The sequence below is a fragment of the Neltuma alba genome, unplaced genomic scaffold (genome assembly GCF_004799145.2).
Source record: "Neltuma alba isolate B1F8T4 unplaced genomic scaffold, ASM479914v2 tig00003917_pilon, whole genome shotgun sequence".
Lineage (NCBI taxonomy): Eukaryota > Viridiplantae > Streptophyta > Magnoliopsida > Fabales > Fabaceae > Neltuma > Neltuma alba.
In genome coordinates, this window is record NW_021633478.1 from 72,348 (window position 1) to 98,574 (window position 26,227).

A 26,227-nucleotide genomic window follows, 5' to 3' on the forward strand; every position below is an offset into this window, starting at 1 on the left:
AGACCATAGTAATTAAATATTGGTTTAATTAATTAGCTATTGAGTTGTATCATAGCTTATCAATTAATTATTATATTTAATATTTTTAATTTGTTCATTATATCTCTTTATTAACTATTTAAATATTATGAATTTGTGATTTGTAATTAAAATTATTGAGTTATTAATTATTAAATTAATTAGTAATTACTTTTCTTATTTACTATTTTTAATTAATAATTCTTGGTTTCGGTCATTTTTCATTCAATCATATTAATACAAGCTGTTTATTTGATTTGTGATTATTATAAACCATAAACTGTGCTCATAAAAAGAATCTCAAGCCCCATGATCCTATCTCATCCCAAAGTAATACCTGCGGATTGGCTCATGATGGACTACGGGTTACTCGGTGTGGGTTGAAAAGGCCTGTTTATTGACAGGCTGGTTTTCAACTAATCATAATCCATCACCAACCAACCAGAATTATATACTCTTTTTCCTTCATTTTTCTTTTTTCTTTTTGTATGTTAGCACTATTTTTTTTATATGTTAGCACTAAGTTATAAATAATCAAAAGTTAAGATGATACAAATAATTTAAAATATTACCAATATTCAAATAAAATTACAACACATTAAAATACAAACAACGTATGTGATTGTCCAAATATGATAAAACACAAGTTCAAACATTATTTTTTGAAACAATGATAAAAAAAGAAGCTGGAATTTTGTAAATGCCAAACAAGGAATGTCAACAAAATTTGTTGTCATTTGCAAATTCAGATTTGTCAATACCAAATAAAGTTGTATTACCAAACCTAATTTGGGATTTGTATTTTCCAACTTCTTTTTCTGTCATTCCCCCTCATTTTTTTTCCAGTGAAATCAACATGCAACAATGCATAACCGTCTTGATCTAATTATCTCTAATGACAATGACATTTGAAGTGGAAGTATTGTTTGAAGCTAGTTCAATGTTGACTTTTACATTAGTGGCAGCAACACTTTCCTTTCGCTTAGATTCATCTGCAATAAATAATTAAAAAAAGTGAAAGAAATATATGATAATAATTAAAATAATGCAAACTATTCCTATTACAGATAAATGAATAAATATAATTACATTACTAGATGGAAAATCCATAATCTAATTACGGTTGCAGTTAAGGGCTTAAATATTTTCTTAGAAAAGGGCACTTCAATACTTTGGGAAAACTCATGAACAGCTAAAAAGTGATTCACTAGCCACTGTAATGATTGATATACTAAGAATATCACCTGCCATCTTTTGAAGACAAGGAGTTCAAGTTGAGTTAGTCCTCCGATACTCCAATACATTCAATTTATAAAACACACGAGGATTAAATGTTGCTTCTTCCAAATAGAAATTAAGCTCAGATTTTTCTATTGCTGCACAATCATTGAGATGGCAACTAAGATAATCTTACATGATATAAATTAAGCATCAATAAAATGTTAATCAAATTGACAATAGTATAAGACATTTAAAAAATGAAAAATTTAAAACTTTGATCCTCGATGTCACAGTGGGGTCAAATTAAATTCAATTTAGAATGCAGTAAGTGATACAAACCAAAATCGTTCTCTTATTGCAACAAAAAATTAACTAGGTCCTAAATTAACTAAAATCAAAATTACTATTAAAAAGGTTTTTTTTTAATTTTAAAATCTAAAAGTTAAAAACTACTTTGCAAATAAATTGAAAGCAATTCTAAATACTTCTTTTTTAGACTTTCTTTTATAAACAGAGTGAAAAGGTAAATTAAAATTAAAAAATGAAAGATACTTGATGAAAGCGATAGCAATTGAAATGAATTCCCCTTTAGAGCTTTAAACCATGCCTTCCTTACTTCAAAAGATTTATAGAATTTTAATTTCCAATAAATCAATTAGCTTAAGAAACTACTTAAACTTAGATTAATTAACATATAACAAAAACCCTTTTAACTAAAAGAGTTCAGAATAGAATTAGCAATCCTCATTAAGCTCCATTGGAAGAGATTAAAACAACTGTGCACAATCAAAACCAACAATCTCAGTCATTGTAAAACTGAACAGCAATTTAACTCAAAAGATTAATATTAAATTAACTCAATTCAATATCAAGCAATCAAGTTAAGAATTAAACAATACAAACTAAGTGCCCAACTATCAAACTCAATATTCAAATCCCAAACTACACTACAACTATAATGTAATAAATCCAGAATCACAATCCAATTATTTGACTAAGATAAACCAAAATGCAAAACTGAAATTAGAGATAAGAACATAATTAAAACTCCCTAATTGATTGCTCCAAGCGTTTGCATAGCTCTCTCCTCCAAGAGGGATTTTACACTCAGTCCTATATGATAATATATAACAAATCAGCACATAAAACAAAAGCAGAGAGGCTATACAAGCTATAACATCACTCTATACCTCCGGAGCCTTCCCTGATTGGTCACCACATGAAATATCACCTGAAAATAGTAGAAATCACGGGGTGAGACAAATGCCTCAGTAACTAACTTTCCAACTCATCATACATACTAACATGTGCTCGTAAGGTATCAAGTGGGACAGTTATTAAATCTCAATATATGTAGATATATCAATGAAAAAATAAAATATGTATTTTCAAATAATCTTAATCATCCAAACCCTTATTACGGGGGCTAAAACACAAGCCACATAAGTCTATCCCTCACTATAGGAGATTAATCCGACATATAGGCCTATCCCACTCTTTGGAGGACGAATAAGTAGTCACAAAGGTCAATCCATTATTATAAGCCTATCCTACATTTTAAGGGACGAATAAGAAGCCACAAAGGTCTATCCCTTACTCTGGGGACAAAGGAAGCCAACCAATGTGCATCAATAGCGGCCTTATCACGTGGTAGGATAGGACTCAATCCAAATTCCAAATAACAACCAATTATCCACAATATAACGAAAAAGGTCTCAATCTTTTCTCAGTATAATTCAGAAGATATAAATCATATATCTTTTCCAAACTTCTCAATCACAATTCTAAAAATCCCACAAGACAATTTTCATAGCTCAAAAGATATAACATATCTACTCGAGTATCAAATAACAAATATTATTCTAAAATAGCAAAATACTCACAAACAATATATTAGCACATATAACAAGTGAAAAATAGTTACCTCTTGCCAAACCAATAGAAAGGATTACCACAAGGTCGATCTTTTGTTCAACTAATAATTAATCTACACAATTAATATAACCACATATTAATATAAGCTAACTAACTAATTAATTAATTAAGCTTATCTATATTATTTAAATTTTTAATTGAATTTAATTTTTATTCTAAATTCTCACAACTCTCATAATCCAAAATTAATTATTTTAGAAATAACTTATAATTTTCTAACAAGCCAAATTATTTATTTAGAACCTCTGAATTATTTACCTTAATAAAAAGGATTTTTCAAAATTTTCAAATATAAAATTATTATGTTCTAAATTCTAAAAATCTCATTTTAAGTTTAAACCTCAAAATCAAACCATCAAAATTCAATAATACTTCAAATATTTATAAATAAATAATCTAATCAAAACTTTAATGGTATAACTATCACATATATATATATTCATAAATAATAAAATGTTTAGTTAAAATAATAATTTTAAAACCTCCAGTCATCCCATAAATAAAACTAAACTAATTAAAATCTCAATAATATGTTAAACACCTCAAGTAAATTATTTAACTTAATTTTAATCAGTAAAAATATAATATAAATCAGATATAACAGATTTTTCAACTAGAAAAATTAATTTAAGTACTAAAAACCAACAAATGGACAAAACTAAATTGATTAAAATTAACAACTCATTTATCTCTAAATTTCTATAGTCACCTATTACCAAAACTTGAAACTTATCCTACATATAAGTCTTAAAATTTTTTCTAATCACTATAGTAATACTACTATTAGGAAGCGTAAAATATAGAGAAAATATTTATGAAGAAAGTTTGATGAAAAGAAGTAATTTTATATACCTAAATTATCTTCAAAGCTTGCCTTCTCTTTCATTGGTATGCTCCTCTCACTCTTTCACACACACTATTCTCTCTTCCTCTCCTTGCGTGGCAAAAACAAAAACGTGGGGTGTTATTTTAACACCCCCACATATTTATTAGGGGGAGCTTTCCCCTAATAAATCATCTGCCAACTCCCAACCCTCAGCTTCCTTCTTCTTCTTTATTCTATCCGCTTTCCACTGACTTTATTGACTCCTTCCCTTTTTTTAAACTTAAAATATTATTATTTTATTATAATAATAAAATATTATTATTTTTCTAACATTTTTTTTATAAATCCTATAAAATTTAGGATAAGGATTCTGTAAACTATTGTCAGGTGTTCTTTCTGAAGGTTACTTGAGAATTGATTGACCACACTAACCAGATAGCAAATATCAAGCTTAGTGTGGGATAAATAGATGAGTTTCCTTACCAGCCTTTGATATCTCTCCTTGTTTACCACTTCACCATTTGGCTTGATTGTTAGCTTTTGATTTAGCTCCATAAGAGTGTTAGCAAGTCATGCACCCAACATCCCAGTTTTCCTTAGGAGGTTCGGTGTATATTTTTGCTGAGATACACTTATTCCTCTTTTTGTCTTAGCTACTTCCATGCCAAGGAAATACCTCAACTGACCAAGGTCTTTAATCTCAAATTTTGTTGCTAAACTCTCCTTTTGCTTTGCAATTTCTTTTTCATCATTACTTGTCAATACTATATCATCAATATATACAATAACTGCAGTTAGTCTATCACTATAGTGTTTAATAAATAATGTGTCATCTGCTTGGCATTGCTTATAGCCCTCCCTTTTTATGGCTTGAGAGAATTTTTCAAGCCAAGCCCTTGGTGACTGTTTTAATCCATACAAAGACTTATGCAGTCTACAAACTTTCCCAACAGTTTTCAAGTTTCTCATCCCTAGGGGTATTTCTATATAAACCTCTTCCTCTAGATCACCATTAAGAAAGGAATTTTTAATATCAAGTTAGTGTAAAGACCAATCTAACTTTGCAGCGAGGGATAAGAGAACATTTATAGTATTAATTTTTGCTACAGGTGCAAAAGTCTCTTAAATAATCTATTCCATAGGTTTGAGTAAATCTCCTAGCAACTAAGTGTGCCTTATATTTGTTCATACTCCCATTAGGATAGGGGTGGAAACAGGCCAGGCGGCCTGTTAGGGGCCTTTGGCCTGGCCTGTTTCCCAAAAAAGACAAGCTCAAACCTGTTTGAAGGCCATTTTAACTAAATAGGCCAGGCTTAGGCTTTTTAAAAAGCCTGTTAAACCTATTAGGCCGGCCTGGGCCTGGGCCTGTTAGGAATTTATAATTATAATATATGAAAAAATTAATTCATGCTATTATTGTTAATGTGCTCTTTTAATTTATTTTTTAATTTTAATATATAGTTAATAGCTTAATCTTTTCTTAGATTTTGAAGTTTAGATGACAAGTGAAGATAAAAATATAATTTAAAATAATAATATCAATAAATAATGTGATTTTTAAATCTTAAAAATATAAAGAAAATAGGAAAGAAAAATTTTGTTCCAAGAATGATAAATTAACTAACTTACGTATTATGTTAATTTAAGTATGATGCCCTCTTTATTCATTATAAAATTAGTATTTTTTCCTCTTTATTTATTTGTCTTAATTTTAATTTTTTGTGTGTATTTAAACGTAGTCTTATTCCAAATTTTAACATATAATTACAATTAGTTTTCAATAATATTCTTATAAATTATAATAAAGATTTAAAATAGTACTTATGATACTAAAATTTAAATAAAAGACAAGACTAAAAATTTAATTATTATGTACGTTTTTTTTAATCTTAGCTTTTTTAAAAAAAATAATAATTATAATTTGAATTTTTTAAAAATACAAGCCTTTTAACAGGCTTCAGGCCACGCCAGGCCTTTATACAGGCCAAGCTGAGGCTGAAAAATAAACCTGTAACAGGCCACAGGCCAGACTCAGGCCAATAGGCTCCAAAACAGGCCTGGCCTGTTAAAAGCAAGGCCTGGCCTGTTTCCACCCTTACATTAGGATTATATTTCACAATGAATACCTATTTGCTACTTACCACTGATTTACCTTTTGGCAACGTTGTAATTTCCCAAGTTTTATTCTTATGTAAGGCTCTTTGTTCTTCCTCAATACCCTTCTATTTCTTATTATAAGATCTAATTTTTTGAATGGGTCTGTCCCTTTTATAAGATCCTCTTTGAGTATGTCTAAGTATTTAATATATTATTACCTATTTTACCCTTAATTTAATGTATTTAATACATTCTCTTTCTTGATTTATTTTACCATTACTTTCTCACATTTACCCATTTATAGATAGAGGTATATTTGGAAAAAAATTGTATTATTACATATTAATTGTTCTTAACTAATTTTAACTGTTTTCTTAAACAACACAATTTAGTTAAAAGGATCTTATAATAAGGGACGGAGGGAGTGGCTTGCTTCTAATTTGGGTCTGAATTGGCCTTATTGAAGCTTTTGGGAATTTTCACACTTTCTAAATCGGCCACAAAAGTTTTAAGGTGAGGAGAAAGCTTACTGTAGGACACATACTTACTGATAGGGTGTTGATGCAGGTTTTCTTTCCTTTTCTTAGGGCAATAGGCCAATGGAGGTCTTCAAGACTTGGTTCAGTAGTCGAGTCATGGTGCTATGTGGGTGTAGTAATGAATTTGTTTTCACTATTTTGTTGTTCTGTAATGGTAATAGATTGTTCTGTCACAGTTTTTGACATAATCTAATCATGAATAGAATGTAGAGGTTCAAAGGAGTTTATGTCATAAAGTGTAGGCCTGGTTAGGGTAGTTTTAGCATTGTTTAGAGTCTATTCAGTGTTATTTTGGGGTATGTTGGTTTGTTTTGTAGGTTCTGTATGTACATCAGGGAGGATTTGAGATTCTATAAAGTATGGGTTGTTTAAGAGGGTAGTTTGCTGGTTAGAGTGATCACAAATTATCCAATCACTTTTCTGGTTCTCCCCTTAAGTGGATGATTTTGGGTAATATGGTAGGCTTTCTACAAACTTAGCATTCATAGTAATGTAAAATCTATTGATAAGAGGAGAATAACATTTATACCCTTTTTGGTTGGAAGAGTAGCCAAGAAAAATACATTTGATAGCTCTAGGGTCTAGTTTTCCACCATGGTCATTGTAGATAAAAACAGTGCACCCAAAGATCCTCTTTGGAAGAGATGTAAAGAGGGATGAATGCGGATAAAGTTCAAAAAGTTTTTATAGTGGGGTTTGATAATTTAGAACTTTAGATGGCATTCTATTTATTAAATGGGCAGTGGTAAGTATAGCATCCTCCCAAAATTGATTAGGAACATTTCTTTCAAACATAAGTGCCCTGGCTACTTCAAGGAGATGTTGATTTTTCCTTTCAGAGACTCCATTCTGTTGTGGAGCATAAGTACATGAAGTTTGATGATGAATACCGCTAGAGGCCAAAAAATCATAAAGGAAGAATTTAGATATTCTTTCCCATTATCTGTTCTAAAAATTTTGATAGTTGTGTGAAATTGGTTTTTAATAAAGGCATAGAATTGCTGGAAAATAGAAAAAACTTCAGATTTATTTTTCATGAGAAGAACCCAAGTTAGTCTTGTGTGATCATCGATAAAGGTGACAAACCTCCAAGCTTTGGAAGTAGTTTCAAATTTAGAAGGACCCCAAACATCACTACATATAAGATAAAAGGGGTGAGAAGGTGTGTAGGAGTGACTAGGATAGCGGCTGCGAACTTATTTTGCCAAATAGCAAGTATCACAATGAAATTCATTAATAGGCTTTTTAGTAATATTAGGAAGTAAAATTTACATATAGTGCAAACTAGAGTGGCCTAACCTAGATGCCACAACATTATTTCATCAATAGTCATAGTAGATAAAGCAGTGCTGCAAATTGGTTTAATTACAGAGGTGCCTTGGATATAATAAAGCCCATTCCACACTTTAGCAGCTCTAATCCTCTTCCCTAACATCAAGTCCTAAAAGACAAACAATGTTGTCAAAGGTAATAATGCAATGCAATTGGTCAGCAACTTGTTTTACAAATAACAAGCTGCATTCAATTTCTGGGACATATAAAACATTGTGTAATATAATGTCTATTGAAATTACAATAGTTTTGCACCTCTGAACCTTAGCAAATTGGCCATTACCAACTCCCTAGTTTTCTGATAAGAATAATTATGGAATTTAGTGAATAATTCCTTAAAACTAGTAATATGGTGAGCACAAACTGAGTCAATGATCCAGAGAGTTTTAGAGGCAGTTATACTACGAAAACATGGGTTAGGGTAGTACTTGCATAGGCTAGAGTGACAGAGGGATTAGAAGTCTCACTAGCAGGGGCAGGAGTGAGATGTTTATCCAAAAATTTGCATAGTAGCAGTAACTCTTCATGGCTCATAGATTTTGGGATAGAAGAAGAAGTTCCAACTAGTGGGCCCTTGCTTCCAGGTTTGCCTTTCTGTTTGTTGTTAGGAGGCTTGCCATGCAGCTTCCAACATACTTCTCGAGCGTGACCATTTTATGACAATGATCACACCACTTGGAAGGTTTTTTGGGCCTTGTGTCACCTTCAGAACCTTAGACAGCAAACGCATAAGAGTTAGCAGGAACAATAGAGGGGTTAGTGAGTACCTTCCTACTTTCTTCAAATTTGACAGTGTTGAATGCTTCAAGCAAGGATGGAAGGGGCTTGAGACTCATAATTCTAGCACGAATATCCTCACACAAGTCATCGAGTCTTGGTAGGAACTTACAGCAGTGTTCTTGGTCCACCAATTTTTTGTAGTACATGGCTGTGACAATATTAAGCCATTCATGGACCTCATAGAGGTCTATTTGTTGCCAAAGCTTCATTAGAGCAGTATAATAATGGGTGACAATTTGTTCACCTTTTACCAAATCATGGAGTTGGCATTTGACTTGAAACAAGGTAGTAGTGTTTTCTGTGACATAATAAGTGGCTTTTGCAGAGTCCCAGATTTCTTTAGTTGTAGTGGCAAGGAGATAGTTCTCACCAATGTCAGTTGCTATGGAGCTGACCAGCCAAGCCATAACTAGGTTGTTCTATACAGACCAACTAGCGAATTAAGGGTCTATAGATGCTGGTGGTGGTGGATTTCCAGTGAGATAGTGCTCCTTATTATGACCCCGAATGAACATAAGAACATAGCGTGACCATTGGAGATAATTATTCCCATCTAAACAATGGGTGAGGGGAATTTGGGAGAAGGCATCAATCATGCCAAACCCTTGTGACGTTGACCTCTATGCTGTTATGTTGCTGCCTTTGGCAGTAAAGATTCATGGCTGCATAAGTGCAGCCTTGAAAGACATAAAGGGTGGCTGCTTTTAAGGCTTTGATACCATGCAATTTCTCTAAATAATACGCTGCTATATTTCACTGAATGGGGTTTACATAATATATAGAGGGAAGAGAATAAACCTAATTAATGTAAATTTGATCACATCCCCTAAAATCCTCCTAAAGATAAGGAAATAATAATAGTACGATTTTGTCATAATTTGACAGTTACAAGAGATATAGCTACTTAATTCTAGGAGATTAGGTTAAAACTAAATAGTGGGCTTTTGATAGTGGGCCTATTTTCCTACAGATACATCTCTACCTCCATTAGAAGTTGAAGATGATGATCCCATAATTTTATAGTCATTGAAAATATAGTATAACTTCCTCCTAATGGTTTGAATCTTGTCACTACAATTAACAGATCAAGTTGTGCATAAGTAAACTTATTATGTCAAACTTCATCTGGGGATCAAGAATAATTTCAAGTGTACCTATAACATTGTAATTGTATTCACTCCAATACTTGTCAAACTTGTCAACCATCCTCCTCGCCCTATCTTTAATAACCACCATTAAACACATATTCTTTTAATAATGACTCAATTTTTGAGATATGCATGAAATACATGTTTGAAGTTGGATATAATGACCTAGAAATTAACCTCATTATTGTTACAAATGGACTCAAGAATTTGCACATCTTCTCGGGTCTAGACCACTCTTCACTTGTGGAACAAAGATGATAATTAGTGTCATTGAAATCTAAGTTGGCAAATACACGATGATATTTAATCGCACTTTGAAGCATATGTAGAATTCCATCTAGTTGCAACATCTAACTTCAAAGTCACACCCCTATAAGTGTCAAGACCCCTAACTTGGTCCATACGTCTCTTCAAATTGATTGTTCTAGCCTCTGATGCCTTTACATATCTAATGCTTTCTCTAATTTTGTGCACAGCTTCACTTGCCACCTTTAAACCCTCCTGAACTATGAGATTTAGGATATGGGCACAACATCTAATATGGAAAAAAATCTCCATTGCATTTCAAGGCATTATTCAACTTCAACCTCTCTTTTAATACTTTTTGCATAACATGATTTGCTGACGCATTGTCCACAGTAATAGAAAACACTTTATTCTCAATCCCCCATTCTACTAATAATTCATGCACCTTCTTAGCCAATTTTGTCCCAATGTGTGGAGGCTCCAAGTGTGTGAATGCAAGTATCTTGCTATGAAGATTCAATTTCTCATCAACAAAATAAGCAATCAAGCAAATATATCCTTTGGATGTTATTGCAGTTTTAACAATCAGTACTTAGACATACTTTACTAGGATTATTTGCTATCTTTTTTTTTAAAGGATTTCCTTTTCCTTTAAATAAAGATTCCAAACATCCACCGCAACAGTTTTTCTAGTAAGATACCTACAATCAAGATTCAAATACTGATGTAGTTCCCTAATTACTTTATGCTCAACAAATGCATAAGGAAGATCATGCCCAACAATAGCCCCAGCAAGTATTTCCCGATAGACCTTATTATCAATTTGTCTACTTCTCACCTTTCCAGCTTTGTCTAACATCATAGTGCTAATGTCCTTATATCTTAGGAGTGATATACATGAACCCACAAGATGCAAAAGTGTAGAAGTGCCATCATCCTTACTACCGACCAAATATAGTTTATTACAACCATTACATGTAACATTTTCTTTTCCATCTTCTACAAATTTATTAAAATACTTCTAAATTTCAGATGTGCAACCTTTTTTAAGCCCTCTTACTTCTAGTTGCATTATCTTCCATATAACATTGAGGTTCTAGTTCAGATCTTTTCTCTTTTCCTACTTCATTAACATTAGTTTCAGTAGTTTCAACATTTTGATGCTTATCTTTATCATTCACACCATAAGAAGACGTCTTATAACTTTTACTACAAAAAAATTAAATTCAACTATAAAAACTCAAGTTCAATAATTCAACAAATATGCAAACCAGAACTCATACAGCAAAACCACAGAAATCGAATTACTCAGAATCTCATATTACTCAGATTACCTAGAAAATCTTGCTGAGAACTAGTACAGCATAAGTGCATAACCAGAGAGGCAGAGAAGGTGAACCTTGAATCTTTGATTGCCTTAGCCAAGAGATGAGGGAAGTCAGAAGTCGCATTACGCCATTGGCCTCAACGGTTGAGCTATTGTCGATGAGAGCCTCAGGGGAGAGAAGGAGCTCATGAGTGGCAAGTGATAAATTAGCAAAGAAAGATTGAGTTAGGGAGAAGAGTCAAACGAGAAATGGAGGAGCAGAGGTTGAGTTCGAGCTCTGGCATTTTTCCGATCTGCAATGGCGAAGGAATTCAAGGAGGGAAGAGGTGATTCACTGATTCTACGATTTAGGCAAAGATCAAATAGGAAGTGAGTAAGAAGGGCAACTAAAGCGAAGAGAAGAGGCAATTCAAATTTTAGGCGAACTAGCGAAGGGAGATTGGGAGAGGGACTGGCTGACTGAGGGAAGGGAGTATGAGTGTCACTGTGTCAGTGTAGTGTGCGGTGAGGGTCTGACCGTTTGATGAAGAATAGGAGAGACTTGGTTACTTAGGGTTAGAGTTGCTTGCTTCAGCTAGAACTGGTAATATGGATTGGACCTGTAAATCCAACTCGTCAAAAGTGGTGGGTTAGGGTTGGCTATAAGCAAACCCACCGATAAACGAATTTTTTTAACCCACATCATAAGGCCCTCAATAGGCTAACCCGTATTTATTTTTTTAATTTTTTAGGTAAATGACATATTGTAAAGTTCATTGAAACGCAATTTCCAATGTAATATGACATATTTTAAAAAAAATTTATTTTTAAAGTTATACTTGTTGAAATTTAAGCTTTGATATGGTAAGAAAATGAGCAAGTAAATTCAAATTTAATGCAATAAATTCAATTTTTCTTACATCAAATTTGAAAGGAATTGCATTTTTTTTAATCACATTCAAATTTCCTCAAACCAGTTTGCATTTTATGTAGCAAAGAATTTCATCATCACATGAACAAATTCACATCTTATGCTTAAATTCAAATTTTCCTCTTTTTTTTTTCCTTTTCTTCCTTACACACTCTGTTTTGCTCCTGTTTTGAGTATAGCAAACAGAGCAATTCACTAAAGCATATTGGAAAGGACGATTCATGGAAAATAAAGGTTCTTTCTCTTCGAGCCTTCTTGTTAACGCTCAACCTAAGAAATTTGAAGGAAAAGAGGATACATTATTTATGTACAAAAATAAGGTCCGAGAACAACAATGACTATGCTCAGTTAAAACAACATTTAGCCGTGGAATCTTTGTCTTTGACAGTGTAATCGCAAAGAGAAAGAGACTCATTTACTACACGATGCGGTTACGCCCTCCCATAGCTTCCAGCACAAAATTCCGAAAATAATGCATGCTTAACCAAAGGCAATTGAATCGATTGCTTGCAAGACATTCTCATGGTTCACAAGTGAGAGACTTGGTCCATTAGAACAGCTTTTGTTCTAGTGCCATATCCCCAACTCAAGAACAACGTGGCGAGGTAAAGTAGCTGGAATCCTTTAAAACCAACACACTATTCAAACAAGTATGGGAAACAGACAATAACATAACATTGGCCATTATTGCTGAAGGTTATCTGCGAGAACAAAAGCCTTTGTCCGTCACTTTCTACGTCAACGTTGTAATGGGGTCTTCAAGCAATTTCATTCGAACTCGTCAGGCAGCAAGCTTTTTATTTAAGTTTTACAGGCAACTTGGTCTTTGGCACTTTCCCGCCTGCGATTGAAAATTGGTGGGAGCCAACTTTCCCTTATATGATAGAAAATTTGCTGCCGCCGGAATTTTGATTCCTAGAAAATGTTGCAATTGAACATGCACCGCCTATGGAAAATCAACATTTTTCATTTTCATTGTAAGATTTTCAGCTACCAAGTGGGCTCTAAAAGAGTCTAGATTGCAAGTTGGAAATTTTCTAGAAATCATAATAGTAGCTTATAGGTAACAAAATTGGGAATTCATACATGTTATTAGGAGTTAATCAGCATTCTGACTAGTTCTGTTTGCTGTTGAAAGCTTGAATACATAAGTTTCCTAATTCCGCGTAAAATTGCTTTTTCAGGTAACTTTTAAGTAACAATTCAAAAGCCTTAAAAGGGGATGTATGGGTTAACATTCAGTATGTAACTTATAAGACAAATTGGTAACACATATCTTCTACTTGTAGATTCATTTCCTGGTTTAACCAGCCCGAGTTTATGGTCTTGATTGTAACTCGAGAAACTAGCCACACTTTGGGTAACTCTGGATTTCATGTTATGCTTACTAGTTACTAGTATAGTTCATGAGTGTTTTGCTTAATACTTGACTATTTAAACGTGCCTAAATCATCATGAAACATGTTTTGGAACTGTTAAAATCTAGTGAGACTTGCATGAAAGGGAATTAGCTATTTGACTATAATCAATGAACTGGAATTGTCTTGAGTAATCTAGAACAGGATAAACATAATTGATTATTGGAGTGTCTGATATGAGACTGGACAGACATATGATTGGATTATGCCTGAAACTGGTCAGCCTGCATGCGTAGAACTCGTTGTAATTTTGTATATTTGAGAAGTTGTTAAAGAACTCTGTTGATTCTTAAATGCTGGAATTGATAATATAGTAGCTTGCTATGGTTATTTGGGAGGGCAGAGATGTCGATAGGAATTGATTTATATTCTGACCACACGGCACTATTGCTATATTGTGCTCTATAGTTGGCCTCTTTTGTCCCATATGGTAGTATTCTATAGGGACTGGGACAACCTACAGGCAGTATTCCTAAGAGCAGTTTTCTCTTTTTGGATGAAATCATGACCCTGGTGGTATCTTGTAGACTTTGGCGGATCTACATTACATGATGGGGAGCTTAGCAAGGAGGCTAGTAACATGGAGGAGCACTTAACCCATGAGTGGCGGAAATAACAAAAATATAAGGGCGGTTTTGGAAATAAATACCATGTCTTGGTATAGTGAACTACAGATTCGGGTGAAATGAATATGATCATGCTTGTTATGATTTCATTACTGCTTTTATTATGCATTCATGACCTTCTGTGCTATTATCTGTTGTGTGGAACAATTTGTGAACTTCCGTCTCATAGATGTCTTATGGTATTGGTAAGTATCATTGGCAGAGCTAAGGCTACTGAGACTTAGTCTCCTTTATTTTCGTCTTTTTCAGGTGAAGGTTCCAGAAGAAGATCACCAAGGAAGGCCCTGGAAACTTGAAGTTACTTCAGAAAGTAGTAACTCCAATGTGAAGATGCACACCAATGATGATGAAGACAGAACATAGAGTGCGAATTGATGGAACAAGAAGAATGAATGGTTTATAGAGATTGATGGAAATGATGAAGAAAAGGAGGAGTAGATGCAGAACGTGATGAGAAAAGACTAAGATGAAGAAAATGATGATTCTGACATGAGAGTCAGGGTGAGTACGTTCCAGATGTGAAAACTGGGGTTTTGGGAGTTAATTCCAATGTTAGTGGGAGTGTTTGGGAGTGATTGTGTACAATTCTAATGTGGGATTAAGAACTAATCTTCAATATATTCACCCAAAAAAAAAATTCTCCAATATGCCAATTTTCTCATGTATGATTTATTACTAATTTAAAATGAAAATATATTCTGCACATGTGTACCCCTCCCATCTTTGCCCTTTTGACAACTCTTATTTCTTCTAGACCAACTGACAATTGTTAGGGTTAAGGTGCATTCAGTATTTTAAAGAATTTTCAGAGTCACCTAGTGTCTTAAAGTAATAAGTAGTGCAATCTCATCCATCAAAAGCGTTAATTTGACTGTTAAGGTGTTGACTCATTTTGTCTAAAAGAAGTCTCATTTGGCCTATGAATGGGCAGCTCAGTGAGCTCACTTGGAATTTTTCATGTCTGAATATTTTAATAAGAGTTTTTAATGAATGGATAGTTGACATGGGTTTTTCCTGACTTCACATCTTCAAGGGCCCATGTTCGAGAGGAAGTTTGATTCCATGCTTCGATTAGTCGTCGTCTTAGACATTGCTCTGATCGGCCGCTCGCTCTTGTCACTGAAGGGTAAAATTCTGATTGCAAATTCCAACGTCCATTTGTTTCATATGGGTTGCGGAAGTTGAAATCGAAGAAGCAAAACCGGTTGGATAGTAAAATCTAAATTGGTTTTCTTCTGCTTACCTGGATTTGGTTTCTAATTTTTCGTCTTTGAATTATTCTGAACGAGTTTAGCCTTTTTAAATGTTGAAATAATATGAGCATGCTACTGATTTTTCTTACAATAGGAACAAGCTTTCACTTACGAACCCAATAATAATATTCCTTCACTGTTATCTCGATACAGGCAATGACAGAAACTAGAAGAGGTCATATTTAGAAGAGGCAAGCATCTATTATCAAAATTATTTTGCTAAATCTCAAGTGCACGATTTAGCTACTGAACATAACATATTCAGTTGATGTACACTATTTTTTTTTTTTTAAGATATTAACTCGTGCTGTCATCGATTTTCTGTGGCTAAAATACAATAAATCTAAGTGATCCAAGTACTGAAATCTTAATTAAAGATTGAACATTTGAACACGTTCATCGTTGTTCTTCTCGGCGTGCAGATATGTATGGTGTGATCGTGGGATCATGTGAAACGAGCAATCAAAGAGGAGTTTCAAGAGTGAACAATGTACAGCATAGTGGAAGCGTTTCACAATATAGGAAAACCAATCAATGGTGGTGGTTCAAGTGAGGTCCAAAGGGGAGGAGAAGTTCAAGAACCTTTTCTAAAGCCTTCGTCTTTGTTCATGGCAGCTATAAAGCAAGTCTTCCTTGGTTGCTTCTATTTTAAGATATTCTGTTTGTAGATGGGAACTATTGTAAGGCCTTAGTTTGTCTGCTTATACTAACAAGGATAGGTCGGAGCAGGAAATTGCCATTTTATTTTCCTTTCTACCTGTGACTGCTTTGTATTTTCCTGTTTCAATTAAATGATTTTACTCAGGTTGGCTGATTATTTTTTGGGTGATTATTTTAAATTTCTTAATGAAAGGTTTCAAAGTACTTAAAGATTATCTTCAACTTCAGATTGTCGATTATTTTAAGTTTCTTACGAGAGCACATCCAATAAGAAAGGCTTCATATGTTACTGTGGCTGAAACTGACATGATTGCATATATATATATATATATATATATATAAAAACACTGACTGTAAAATACATTCCTATTGGCAAGGCAAATTTTTGGTAGTCATCATTTAATCACTTTCACATGATGGCATCACCATGAATTAGTATTCATTCACTTCCTCCTAGAATGCATCGAATGGAAAATCAATCAATTTATATTATGTCATGCTTCATGATCTTCCTTGAGATACTTCATTCCATTGTACTATCTTCATTCCTATGCTTCTTTGCTCTAATTCATTCTCTTCCTTCAAATCACAATTCACAACACAAAGAACCAATTCATTTGTAACTGTGAGTGATGCTACTTTCTTTGGCTTTGGTGCTGCAACAAAACTTGTACATATCTGCAATGTCACATGAGGCAAAGAAACAAGTGAGAACAGTAGCATCAATAAATTGAAACAGAATCCAACGAGGTAACTGATAGTATTGAGAGGAGCAAGATACAGGGGCAATGATACTATCAGAAATTTATTCAAACAGTGAAGCTATATTCGCATATTCATGCTCACCCACCATTAGTTGCAATAGCAAGTTGGCTAGTGGCATCATTATCAGCTAACACAGCATCAGTGTCATCATCCTCATAAGTAAAACAAACAGGGTACTGCAACAATTAGCAACTCTATAAAGTTACACTTAAGACAAAAACACAAAAAGAAGGTAGAAGAGCTAAAGGGACAATATGATAGCAAGGGACGAAACACGATTGTAATAACCATGTTCTCAGCCTCGAATGAAAAGGAAGCTACCTATAGGAGTACTGTGCTAACACAGAAAGAACATAAGAAGTAATGCACCAGATAAACCCATTTGACCGCTTCAGAAGTGAACAAGAGAAAATTGTCTTCACATATAACTGCATTACAAGTTCAAGGAAGACTTAAAATATACATACAATAGAAATTACATGGACAGGGGTCTATTTTGATAACAAACATAAAATACTATAGATATGGGCGCTTAACTTCACAAAGGAGAAGAGGTGCTGCAGAAATTATTATGAAGCATTTCACATGCCAATAAAGAAATACTCATATTATTTCAACATTTAAGAAGCTGGATCTTGCCCGGAACAATTCGAAGAAAAAAAATTAGAAACCAAATCCAGGTAGGCGGAAGAAAACCAATTTAGATTTTACCATCCAACCAATTTTGCTTCTTCAATTTCAACTTTCGCAACCCATATGAAACAAGCGGGCGTGGGGATTTGCAATCAGAACTTTACCTTTCAGTGACAAGGGCGACCGACCGATCAGAGCAATCTAAGGCGAATCTCCTTAGGAGAGCCAGCGCTCCAGCCGGCGACTAATCGAAGAATGGAATCAAACTTCCTCTCAAACTTGGGTCCTCCAGCGGGCCAATTCAACGGGGGAATCGAATTCAGGAGCGCAAGGAGGGGTCCTTGAAGGTGCGGAGTCAGGAAAAACCCATGCCGGCTGCCCATTCATTAGAAACTCTTATAAAAATATTCAGACATAAAAAATTGCATGTGAACTGTCCATCCAAAGGCCAAATGAGACTTCTTTTGGTCAAACTCGGCCGACTTACCATTTTAACAGCCAAACTGTTAGAGATAGATGGGGCTGCACCATTTTTTTAAAGTATAAGATCTCATTTATAAACAAACAAGATCTTATAATTAACGTCAGAGGTAGTAATAATTTCATAGTTAAAATCATATCACTTACTTTTAGAATTCTGAACATATTTAGAAAAATATTTCAGGATCCTGAAGGTAGCTTAACTCTAATTATTATGCCACTCCTCCTAAGAGTAAATTTCTTGGGAGAATTACAATGAGGTATCAAGGAAGAAAATAAATTACAAAATAAGTTTTAGAGATTGTCATTCCTCATTCTAGAATTTGTTATTACAGACTGCTTAGATTGTTATTAGAACCTCTTAGTAATTATTTCTTATTTTTTAGACTTAATTATAATTCTTCCTTCTTGCTTTGACTATTTGACTCTCTCGCGCCAAGGCACTTCAGTCAAATGTCATGGCACCCGACTCTTCTTTGATTACCGTCACTTGCACATAGAAATGCACAGAGGCAATATCAGATGTTGACAATTAAAGAATAATGGGAATAATAGTTATTTATTGAAATTAAGCTACTTATTCTCCAAATTACCCATGTGCTTCAACATGCAAAGTAACACTTGGTAATGCCTAAATTAATCAAGTCCCACAAAAGCCTAAGGTTAATCATTACTATATATATATATATATATATATATATTTTAATCATTAATATATATATATTATTAAGTTCTAGTAAGAGTGTAAGAGTGTTTTGGCCATTTAAGAAGTATAACATCGGGTCTCCCCCAGTAAAGGCTAAATGCGAGAGAACAAGCAATAGTTAGGGGTAAAATAAAATAGCAGAAAGGGATAATACAATTTTTAGCGTCTTAAATTTGTTTTCATTTTGATTTTAAAGTCTGAAGTTTTAAATAATCGATTTTGATCTTTCAAGTTTTTTTTTATTTGAAACATTGGTTTTTATAATTTAATAAAAATTTGAATCATTTTGCTCCTTGAAGAACTAAAATCAAAATGAAAATAAACTTGTAGAACCAAAAATTATATTAACTCATACCAGAAAAGCAATTGAGAAATCATATAAGATCATAAATGAGTAAGATAAAAGTGTAATTTTCAAAAGTTTCTGATTAAGGAGGATGATTTTTTAAAAATATGCTCAAAGTTTAAAAAAAAATCTAAAAATTTCATGAAAAATAGAGAAAAATTCCTTTATAATAATTGAGGTGCAATTAATATATATATATATATATATATATATATATATATAAGTGTATTTGATCTTCCTGAGTAAAGGCCGAATGTGAGAACAAGAAATAGTTATGGGTCAAATAAAATAGTAGAAATATAATCGAGATATTATATATATATATATATAAGAAATTAGTCAAAAGTATACTTTTTAAAAATTTCTAGTTAACAGAGTTAATTATTGAAAATTATACTCAAAATTTCAAAAAATTTCAAAAAAAAAAAATTCAAGAAAAAAAGAGAGAAAACCGCCCTTTACAATATTTGAGGTGCGATTGTGGTGAAAAATGAGGTGAACATTCTAAAAAAGGAGTTTTAGTTCATTTTTAAAATTGTGCTTAATTAAAAGATAATTATCCAAAATTATGATAAATACCAGGAGTCCTCAAATAATTAAAACAATTATTTCGAGAGTAATATATATTTCAAGAATTGGTTTCAGGCTCTAGAAATGGAAATTTTGGCTTAAAGAATATATTATGTAATTTTTTGTGACAATATTTTATGTAATTTTATCTAAATATTTTGTTATCAATTAAAATCTTTACACATGAAAACATAAAATATTTGCTAGAAATTGGATAATATAGAATTATAAGTCATAACAAAGAGTAAAATATAAATAAATCCAAAATATTATGTTTAAACCATTACCTGATTGGCCAAAGTTTTGGTCTAAATTTCCAATTCTCTTTCTCCAAGCAATATGGAAATACCAAAATCATTAAGATGATGTCCCGTGTCTTCACCACACAAATAATTTCTTCGTCCCAATTCACAAAGAACAACTGGTGTGGAAAAACCATGACGAAAATATTCCAAACCTGCTGTCACATCAATGATTTTGTTCAGCCATGATGAAGATACTCCAGGACTTTTTAATGCTTATTCCAATACCAAGTTAAATGCTTTCCTAAGGCCCGGTTAGAAGGAGCAGAACCGTTGAAAGCCAGGAGGTCCAGGGACATGGTCGACCGAAGGATTCCCCATCCACCACTTAACCGATGAAAGAGAGCGGAACGCAGCCCCACCGCCATATGACTCAGACTATCGTAGTTTGACTCCTTTGGCACAGGGGCAAAATTAATGATGTCTTTTTTTGTTTTGGCCATGACCACTCTTGCGAGGGTGAATCCCTAGTTCCACCACAAGAAAGAAGGACAAACAGAAGTGGACTGGGGGGTTGCCATATGTTTTAGGCGGTTTTTTTTTTTTTTTTGGGTGAAGAATGCCCTTTCCCCAGCCTCCAATAGGGTCAAAACAGAGGACTAACCTCACTACAGCAACAATTTTTTCATTTGAAATAATTGCCTTGTATACTGATCCAGGACTTGTAGAGGCAAGAAGATTACTCCTATCAAATCCTTCTATTACTTGTAGAAGCTCATAATAAGATATCTTGGTTGGTGTATCCAAATTTATCAAATCCCTTTTGGTTCAATAATTATCATCATCTCTCTTATACTTTAGAAAGACAATGCCTGCAACAATCAAAATGACAACCATGATAGGTAATGAGCATTTTATCACCAATATCGCTTTATTGGACTTGTAGTTGGATTTTCCCACAAAGATCTTTATTCATCACATAAGATTGAGCAGTGAAATTTTGAAAAGAACCACCATTTGGAATTTCTCCATGCAATAAATTGTATGAAAGATTAATATAGCTAAGATAGAGTAATGACTCTAAGGACTTTGGAATCACACCAGACAAGTAATTATAAGAAATATCAATGCACTCGATGCGTATCATGCCGCTAAATGATTCAGGAATAGGCCCATGTAATTTGTTATGAGCCAAAGATAAGTTTATCAAAGTTTGCAAGTCACCCATAGTTGTAAGGATGCTTCCTGAAATTTGGTTTCCTGACAAGTTCAACAATATAATTGCTCTCAAGTTTGATACAATTGGTGGAATTATTCCACTGAGGGCATTTAAGGATATATCCAAAACCAAGATATCTTTAAGACTCCATAGAGAAAAGGGTATATGAGAAAACAATTTGTTAGAGCTAAAATTCAACTGCTACAAAGAAGTATTCCCTAGGCATCCTGGAAGTACTCCCAAAAACATGTTGTTGGCAAGAAACAACTCCTTTAGACTTTGGAGCTGGCAAAGTTCATTTATAATGGACCCTTGTAATCTGTTGTTGCTGAGACTTAAAAATTGTAGGCTATGTAAATCATTAACTCCAGTTGGAATCACCCCAATCAAATCATTCCCATCCAAAGCTAATTTGATCAAGTTCGTTAAATTTCCAATCCCATTGGGTATACCTCCACTAAGTTTATTTGATGACAAATCTAACAAAATGAGCTTAGAAGCATTTGATATGCTATTTGGAATTTGTCCAGTTAATTTATTTTCATGTAGCATTAACTGTTCCAATCGAGGAAGGCCAATTCCTAAATATGATGGGAGGAGGCTAGAAAAGAAATTATTATCTAGTAAAACTCTTGTCAATGTTGAAATATTGAATATGTTGGAAGGAATAGATCCTTTAAAATAATTATTGGACAAGGCTAAGATACTGAGTTTATCAAGATTGCCTATCCCTTTGGGTACAAAACCTGGACAAAAAAAAATTAATGGATAAATAATATTTTCATAACTAAGAGAATACACAAGAAAAAAAGAAGATAAAATAGTATGTTTTATGCATAAGATGTATGGAGTATCAGAATGCACCATTTTATATAAAAAGGACCAATACATATTATCTATTCTATGATGTGCAATCATCTATAGATAATACTTCTTCAGTCCTTAATATAGGACCTAATTGTTGAGTTAATTTTGGTCATTCATATAAGATATATTTTTCATAGTTATCAATCTTTCCTAAATTATCCCTGTAGATACTCCCTCAACCATAATCAAGTAGAAGAGAAAGTGAGGATATTAAGGAAGATAATTATGGTGTTTTTTAAAAAAAAAGTCATATTTTTTTATAATTAACTAGCTTATCTAACTTCTTTAATCTAATTAAATTAGTTAAATATGTTTTATATTAAGGATTGGAGGAGTATATTAATTTTTCTGCTAACTTAATTTGTATTTAATATTATAATAGGACCATGTCCTGATTTATTTAATTTATTAAAAACTAGTGTAAGAGTTTGAAAATTGAATTTTGATGTTAGCTTAATTCTTTTCCTATAAATGTGTTTGAATGAAAACATTAATTATTTGGGGAAAAAAAGATATAACATCTCTTATAATAAATATATACTATGCTATCTATGTCTGTAACTTCATGTTACCAAACAAAAAATAATACTACTTCCGCTTCTTAATATAAGAGCTAGATAACTAATTTGAAGATATTAAAAAAATTAGATAATTTGATTATTTGTCACAAATGTATGTTAGTCTTCTTAAACTATTTTTTCCAATCATATACATTGGACGATTGAAATTATCCCCTAGCAAAAATCCCTTACAATTAATAGGGATATTTTGAGGAAAGATGAAAAATAAAATGGATTAGGATCTTATAGTTAAAACTAAATTGAATTTATAACTAGTTCTTATATTTACTAGGAGGTGATACTATAAAAACATCTCTCCTACTAAGTGATTAAAAGTAGTTAAAAAACAATGTCTGAATATTAAGTTTTATGCTGAATTGCTGATCATTATTTGTGAAATGAACATGGTAAAAAGCTTTTAAAATAACTAAATAATAGATAAAAGGACACTTGTAAATGAATTGCCGCTACCAAAATATATTTGTGTCAACTAAGTACATTTACTTATTTATTTTTAATTTAAATTTTATAAAGCTTTAATAAAAATATATGAAAATTAAAATTTATTTTTGACTACTTTTCTAAAGGAGTGCAATACAATCTACAGATAAAACATAGGGGAACATTATACATGATGTGGAGCTTTTTTATGGATAAAGTAACATCCACTAGTCAGATATTAGTTTTCAAATTACATTCAGCATTATGATATTACTTTTATGTGCTTCCGGCAGTTAAATCCTATTTTTTATACATTGAGAACCCTCAACTATAAATAAGATTAGAGTACTAGATGTGACAAAAAAAATAACATCATAGGATGCTGAATGTATCAAAAAAATAATATAAAAATACTAGATATACCATAAATTAAAATACTGAATGCTATTAAGAAATAACATTAAAGTGTTGGATGCTATTTACTTCTTTTTTGTTGATCAAAGTATAAAATTAAAAAAAAAAATACATGTGTGTACAAAAAAAAAAAACCTGCACGTGTTACTAATTCCAAAAGCTTGAATATATTTGTTAAGCTGATTAATTCATGCATAAATGTTAGAATGGGAGAAAGCAAATTTCTTGTAACCATCAAATTGCCTTATAAGTATGTGTAATCCGTGTAGGTTGAGTGTGTGTCTATATACTCCTCCAGTCCTTAATATAGGACCCGATCCTTAATATAGGACCCCATTATTGAATTGGTTTTGGTCCTAAATATAAGACCTATTTATCGTATTTATCAATTTTTTTCTAAATTACCTCTATGGATACTCCCTCAACCATAATCAAGTAGAAGGGGGAGAGGGGGTATTAAGAAAAATGATTATGGTGTTTTAGAAAAAATGTGTCACATTTCTTATAATTAACTAACTTACCTAACTTCCTTAATCTAACCAAATTAGTTAAATGAGTTTTATATTAAAGACCGGAGGAGTATATATATATGTATATAATTTTTTTGTGCCTTGCCAATTAATCATGGGTTGCATAAAGCATTAAACTACTTTTTTCAGCCACTTTATCTTTCGAGGAAAAATGTTTTGACGCGTTTGAACAAGTTATTAAGTATACTTAGGGTTCATTTGGTATAAGAGACTACCTGATAAGCTATTTTCTCCGAGATCAATTTGTTGCAGCACTGAATTGTTAAATAATGAAGATGGTATGGAACCAGTAAGTTGATTTCCTCCAAGATACAACCCCTTCAATTGTAAAAGATCTCCGATCTCATTTGGGATGCTTCCTTCAAATATCAGATTAGGAAAAAAAGAATAATATCAGTAACCATTATTTACGTATAAGAAGTTATTATGTAAACGAGACAAATTGATAGTATAAAAACACATATAGTAAGACTTGCACATTTTTTTAGAAATAACATAAATATATCCTAAATAATAAAGCATAACTACGCTTATTTTCAAAAAGGAGTATGCCCTTCAATTCGGCTGGGATAACAGCCATGGAATAAATAATTTGGATATGTGATTGCTTGAGACATTTAGGTAGTTTAATGTTGCAGAACGTATTGGGCTATTTCCCAAGGCCCATTATACTGTGTTTTATTAGTTCAATTTATTATTTTGTTATGTTTCATATTTTAGAATATTTTGGTAAAATTTAAATTTATTATTGCTATCTTTTCGGATTTCATGGATTATTTAATTCAGTAAAAGTCCCATATATCATGTAAGCTATATTCGTTTCATTTCATAAATAAGACTATAAATTTCTTCAATTAATAGTGATTAGGGAAAAAGGAAACTAGACATGGAACTCAATCTCACATTTATTGAGAGATTCCCAAAAAACATTATTTTGCTAATAATTTTTTTAAAAAATAATAAATAATAAAATATTATTTGTATAACATTTGTCAAGACTTAAAAAAATTTTGAGAAATAAAAATAAAAATGCAACGACTCTTAATGGTTTATATTATTTTTTATGTAAGGCATGTAATTTTTCCTCAGCAAAATCAACGTGCATGTGATTGGTTGAAAAATTCAAATGAATTATCTTTCTTTGAAAAAAAAAAAACTAATGAAAACTGCCACTGACTAGTGACTGACAAGAAAATGCAGGGGAAAATGAAAAATAAGAGGTTATGCAAAGAAACATTGAAACCCAACTAGCCCTTCTTGTCATCCTTGTTGGCAACTGAGTTAATGCCCAAAAAAATTGATACATGGTGAAGGAATGCCACACCAAATGATGTTTTGAAATGTTGACTAATCTATTTTCTTCAGGTTCCCTATTTTTTAGTGATCCAATATTTTAGTTCATCTTTTGAAGTGGGTGTGAAAATTCTACATTAAAAAAAAGAAGATATTCGCTATAGGATTAAAAGAAATCATCATGTTCCATGACTTTAAAAATAAACTAGCAAAATTACTATTCACTAAACTTGTGCAAATTAGTGACTTGTCAAAGTACTAGGAACAAAATTTAAGACAACCATATAATCAAAACTCTTACCTTGCAAGCGTATGTTGCGAAGATATAGATATTGAAGGTTGGTCAAATTTCCAATGTCAATTGGAATTATTCCTGACTCGAACATGTTATCACCCAATGCTAAATCGATCAATTCCTTGCATTGATGCCACATGGATGGTATCTTTCCAGACAAATTATTTTCATCTACATAGAAACTTTCAAGTTTTGGAAGCTCAAAGCACAAATTTGTCGGAAGACTCCCAGATAAACTATTTTTGCCAAGTTCAATCTCTCGTCGCACTGAATTATTAAAGATAGAGGTTGGTATAAAGCCTGATAATAAATTATCTGAAAGATATATTATCTGTAGTTGTTGAAGATCACCAATCTCATCTGGAATTGATCCTTCAAATATTAAATGGCAAACAATACGTGTCAAATGTCAACTTCATAGCATGCACATTAAGAATCATAAGTCATAAGTTGTCATAACAAAATGATCAAGTTCATTGCTGAAATAATTAATATACATAGAAAAAAATTATTATTTCGCTGTTTGCATA

General features: G+C 32.4%; 1 protein-coding gene and 1 long non-coding RNA gene across 2 annotated transcripts; both read right to left on the minus strand.

Annotated features, from left to right (window-relative positions):
* Positions 1 to 16,684: 16,684 nt before the first annotated feature.
* LOC114743041 (uncharacterized) lies at positions 16,685 to 18,114 on the minus strand. The gene is made up of 3 exons (XR_003739953.1): positions 17,899 to 18,114; positions 17,187 to 17,277; positions 16,685 to 17,014 (listed from the first exon to the last, which is right to left on the minus strand). It is a non-coding gene; the product is annotated as an uncharacterized LOC114743041 (long non-coding RNA).
* A 2,903-nt stretch (positions 18,115 to 21,017) lies between these two features.
* LOC114743015 (receptor-like protein kinase 2) lies at positions 21,018 to 25,859 on the minus strand. The gene is made up of 3 exons (XM_028931238.1): positions 25,704 to 25,859; positions 24,325 to 24,468; positions 21,018 to 22,043 (listed from the first exon to the last, which is right to left on the minus strand). The coding sequence occupies exons 1-3, from the start codon at positions 25,834 to 25,836 to the stop codon at positions 21,499 to 21,501; spliced, it is 822 nt and encodes a 273-aa protein (XP_028787071.1). The 5' UTR covers positions 25,837 to 25,859; the 3' UTR covers positions 21,018 to 21,498.
* Between the last annotated feature and the right edge of the window lie 368 nt (positions 25,860 to 26,227).

What these genes read in the sequence shown, in the direction of transcription:
- LOC114743015 (XM_028931238.1), bottom strand. Translation starts at nt 25,836, where the DNA reads ATGTGGCATCAATGCAAGGAATTGATCGATTTAGCATTGGGTGATAAC. An exon ending in TCGCAACATACGCTTGCAAG is followed by an intron (nt 24,469 to 25,703) that starts GTAAGAGTTTTG and finishes TGATATTTGAAG; the next exon opens with GAAGCATCCCAAATGAGATC. An exon ending in CGGAGAAAATAGCTTATCAG is followed by an intron (nt 22,044 to 24,324) that starts GTAGTCTCTTAT and finishes TTTTTTGTCCAG; the next exon opens with GTTTTGTACCCAAAGGGATA.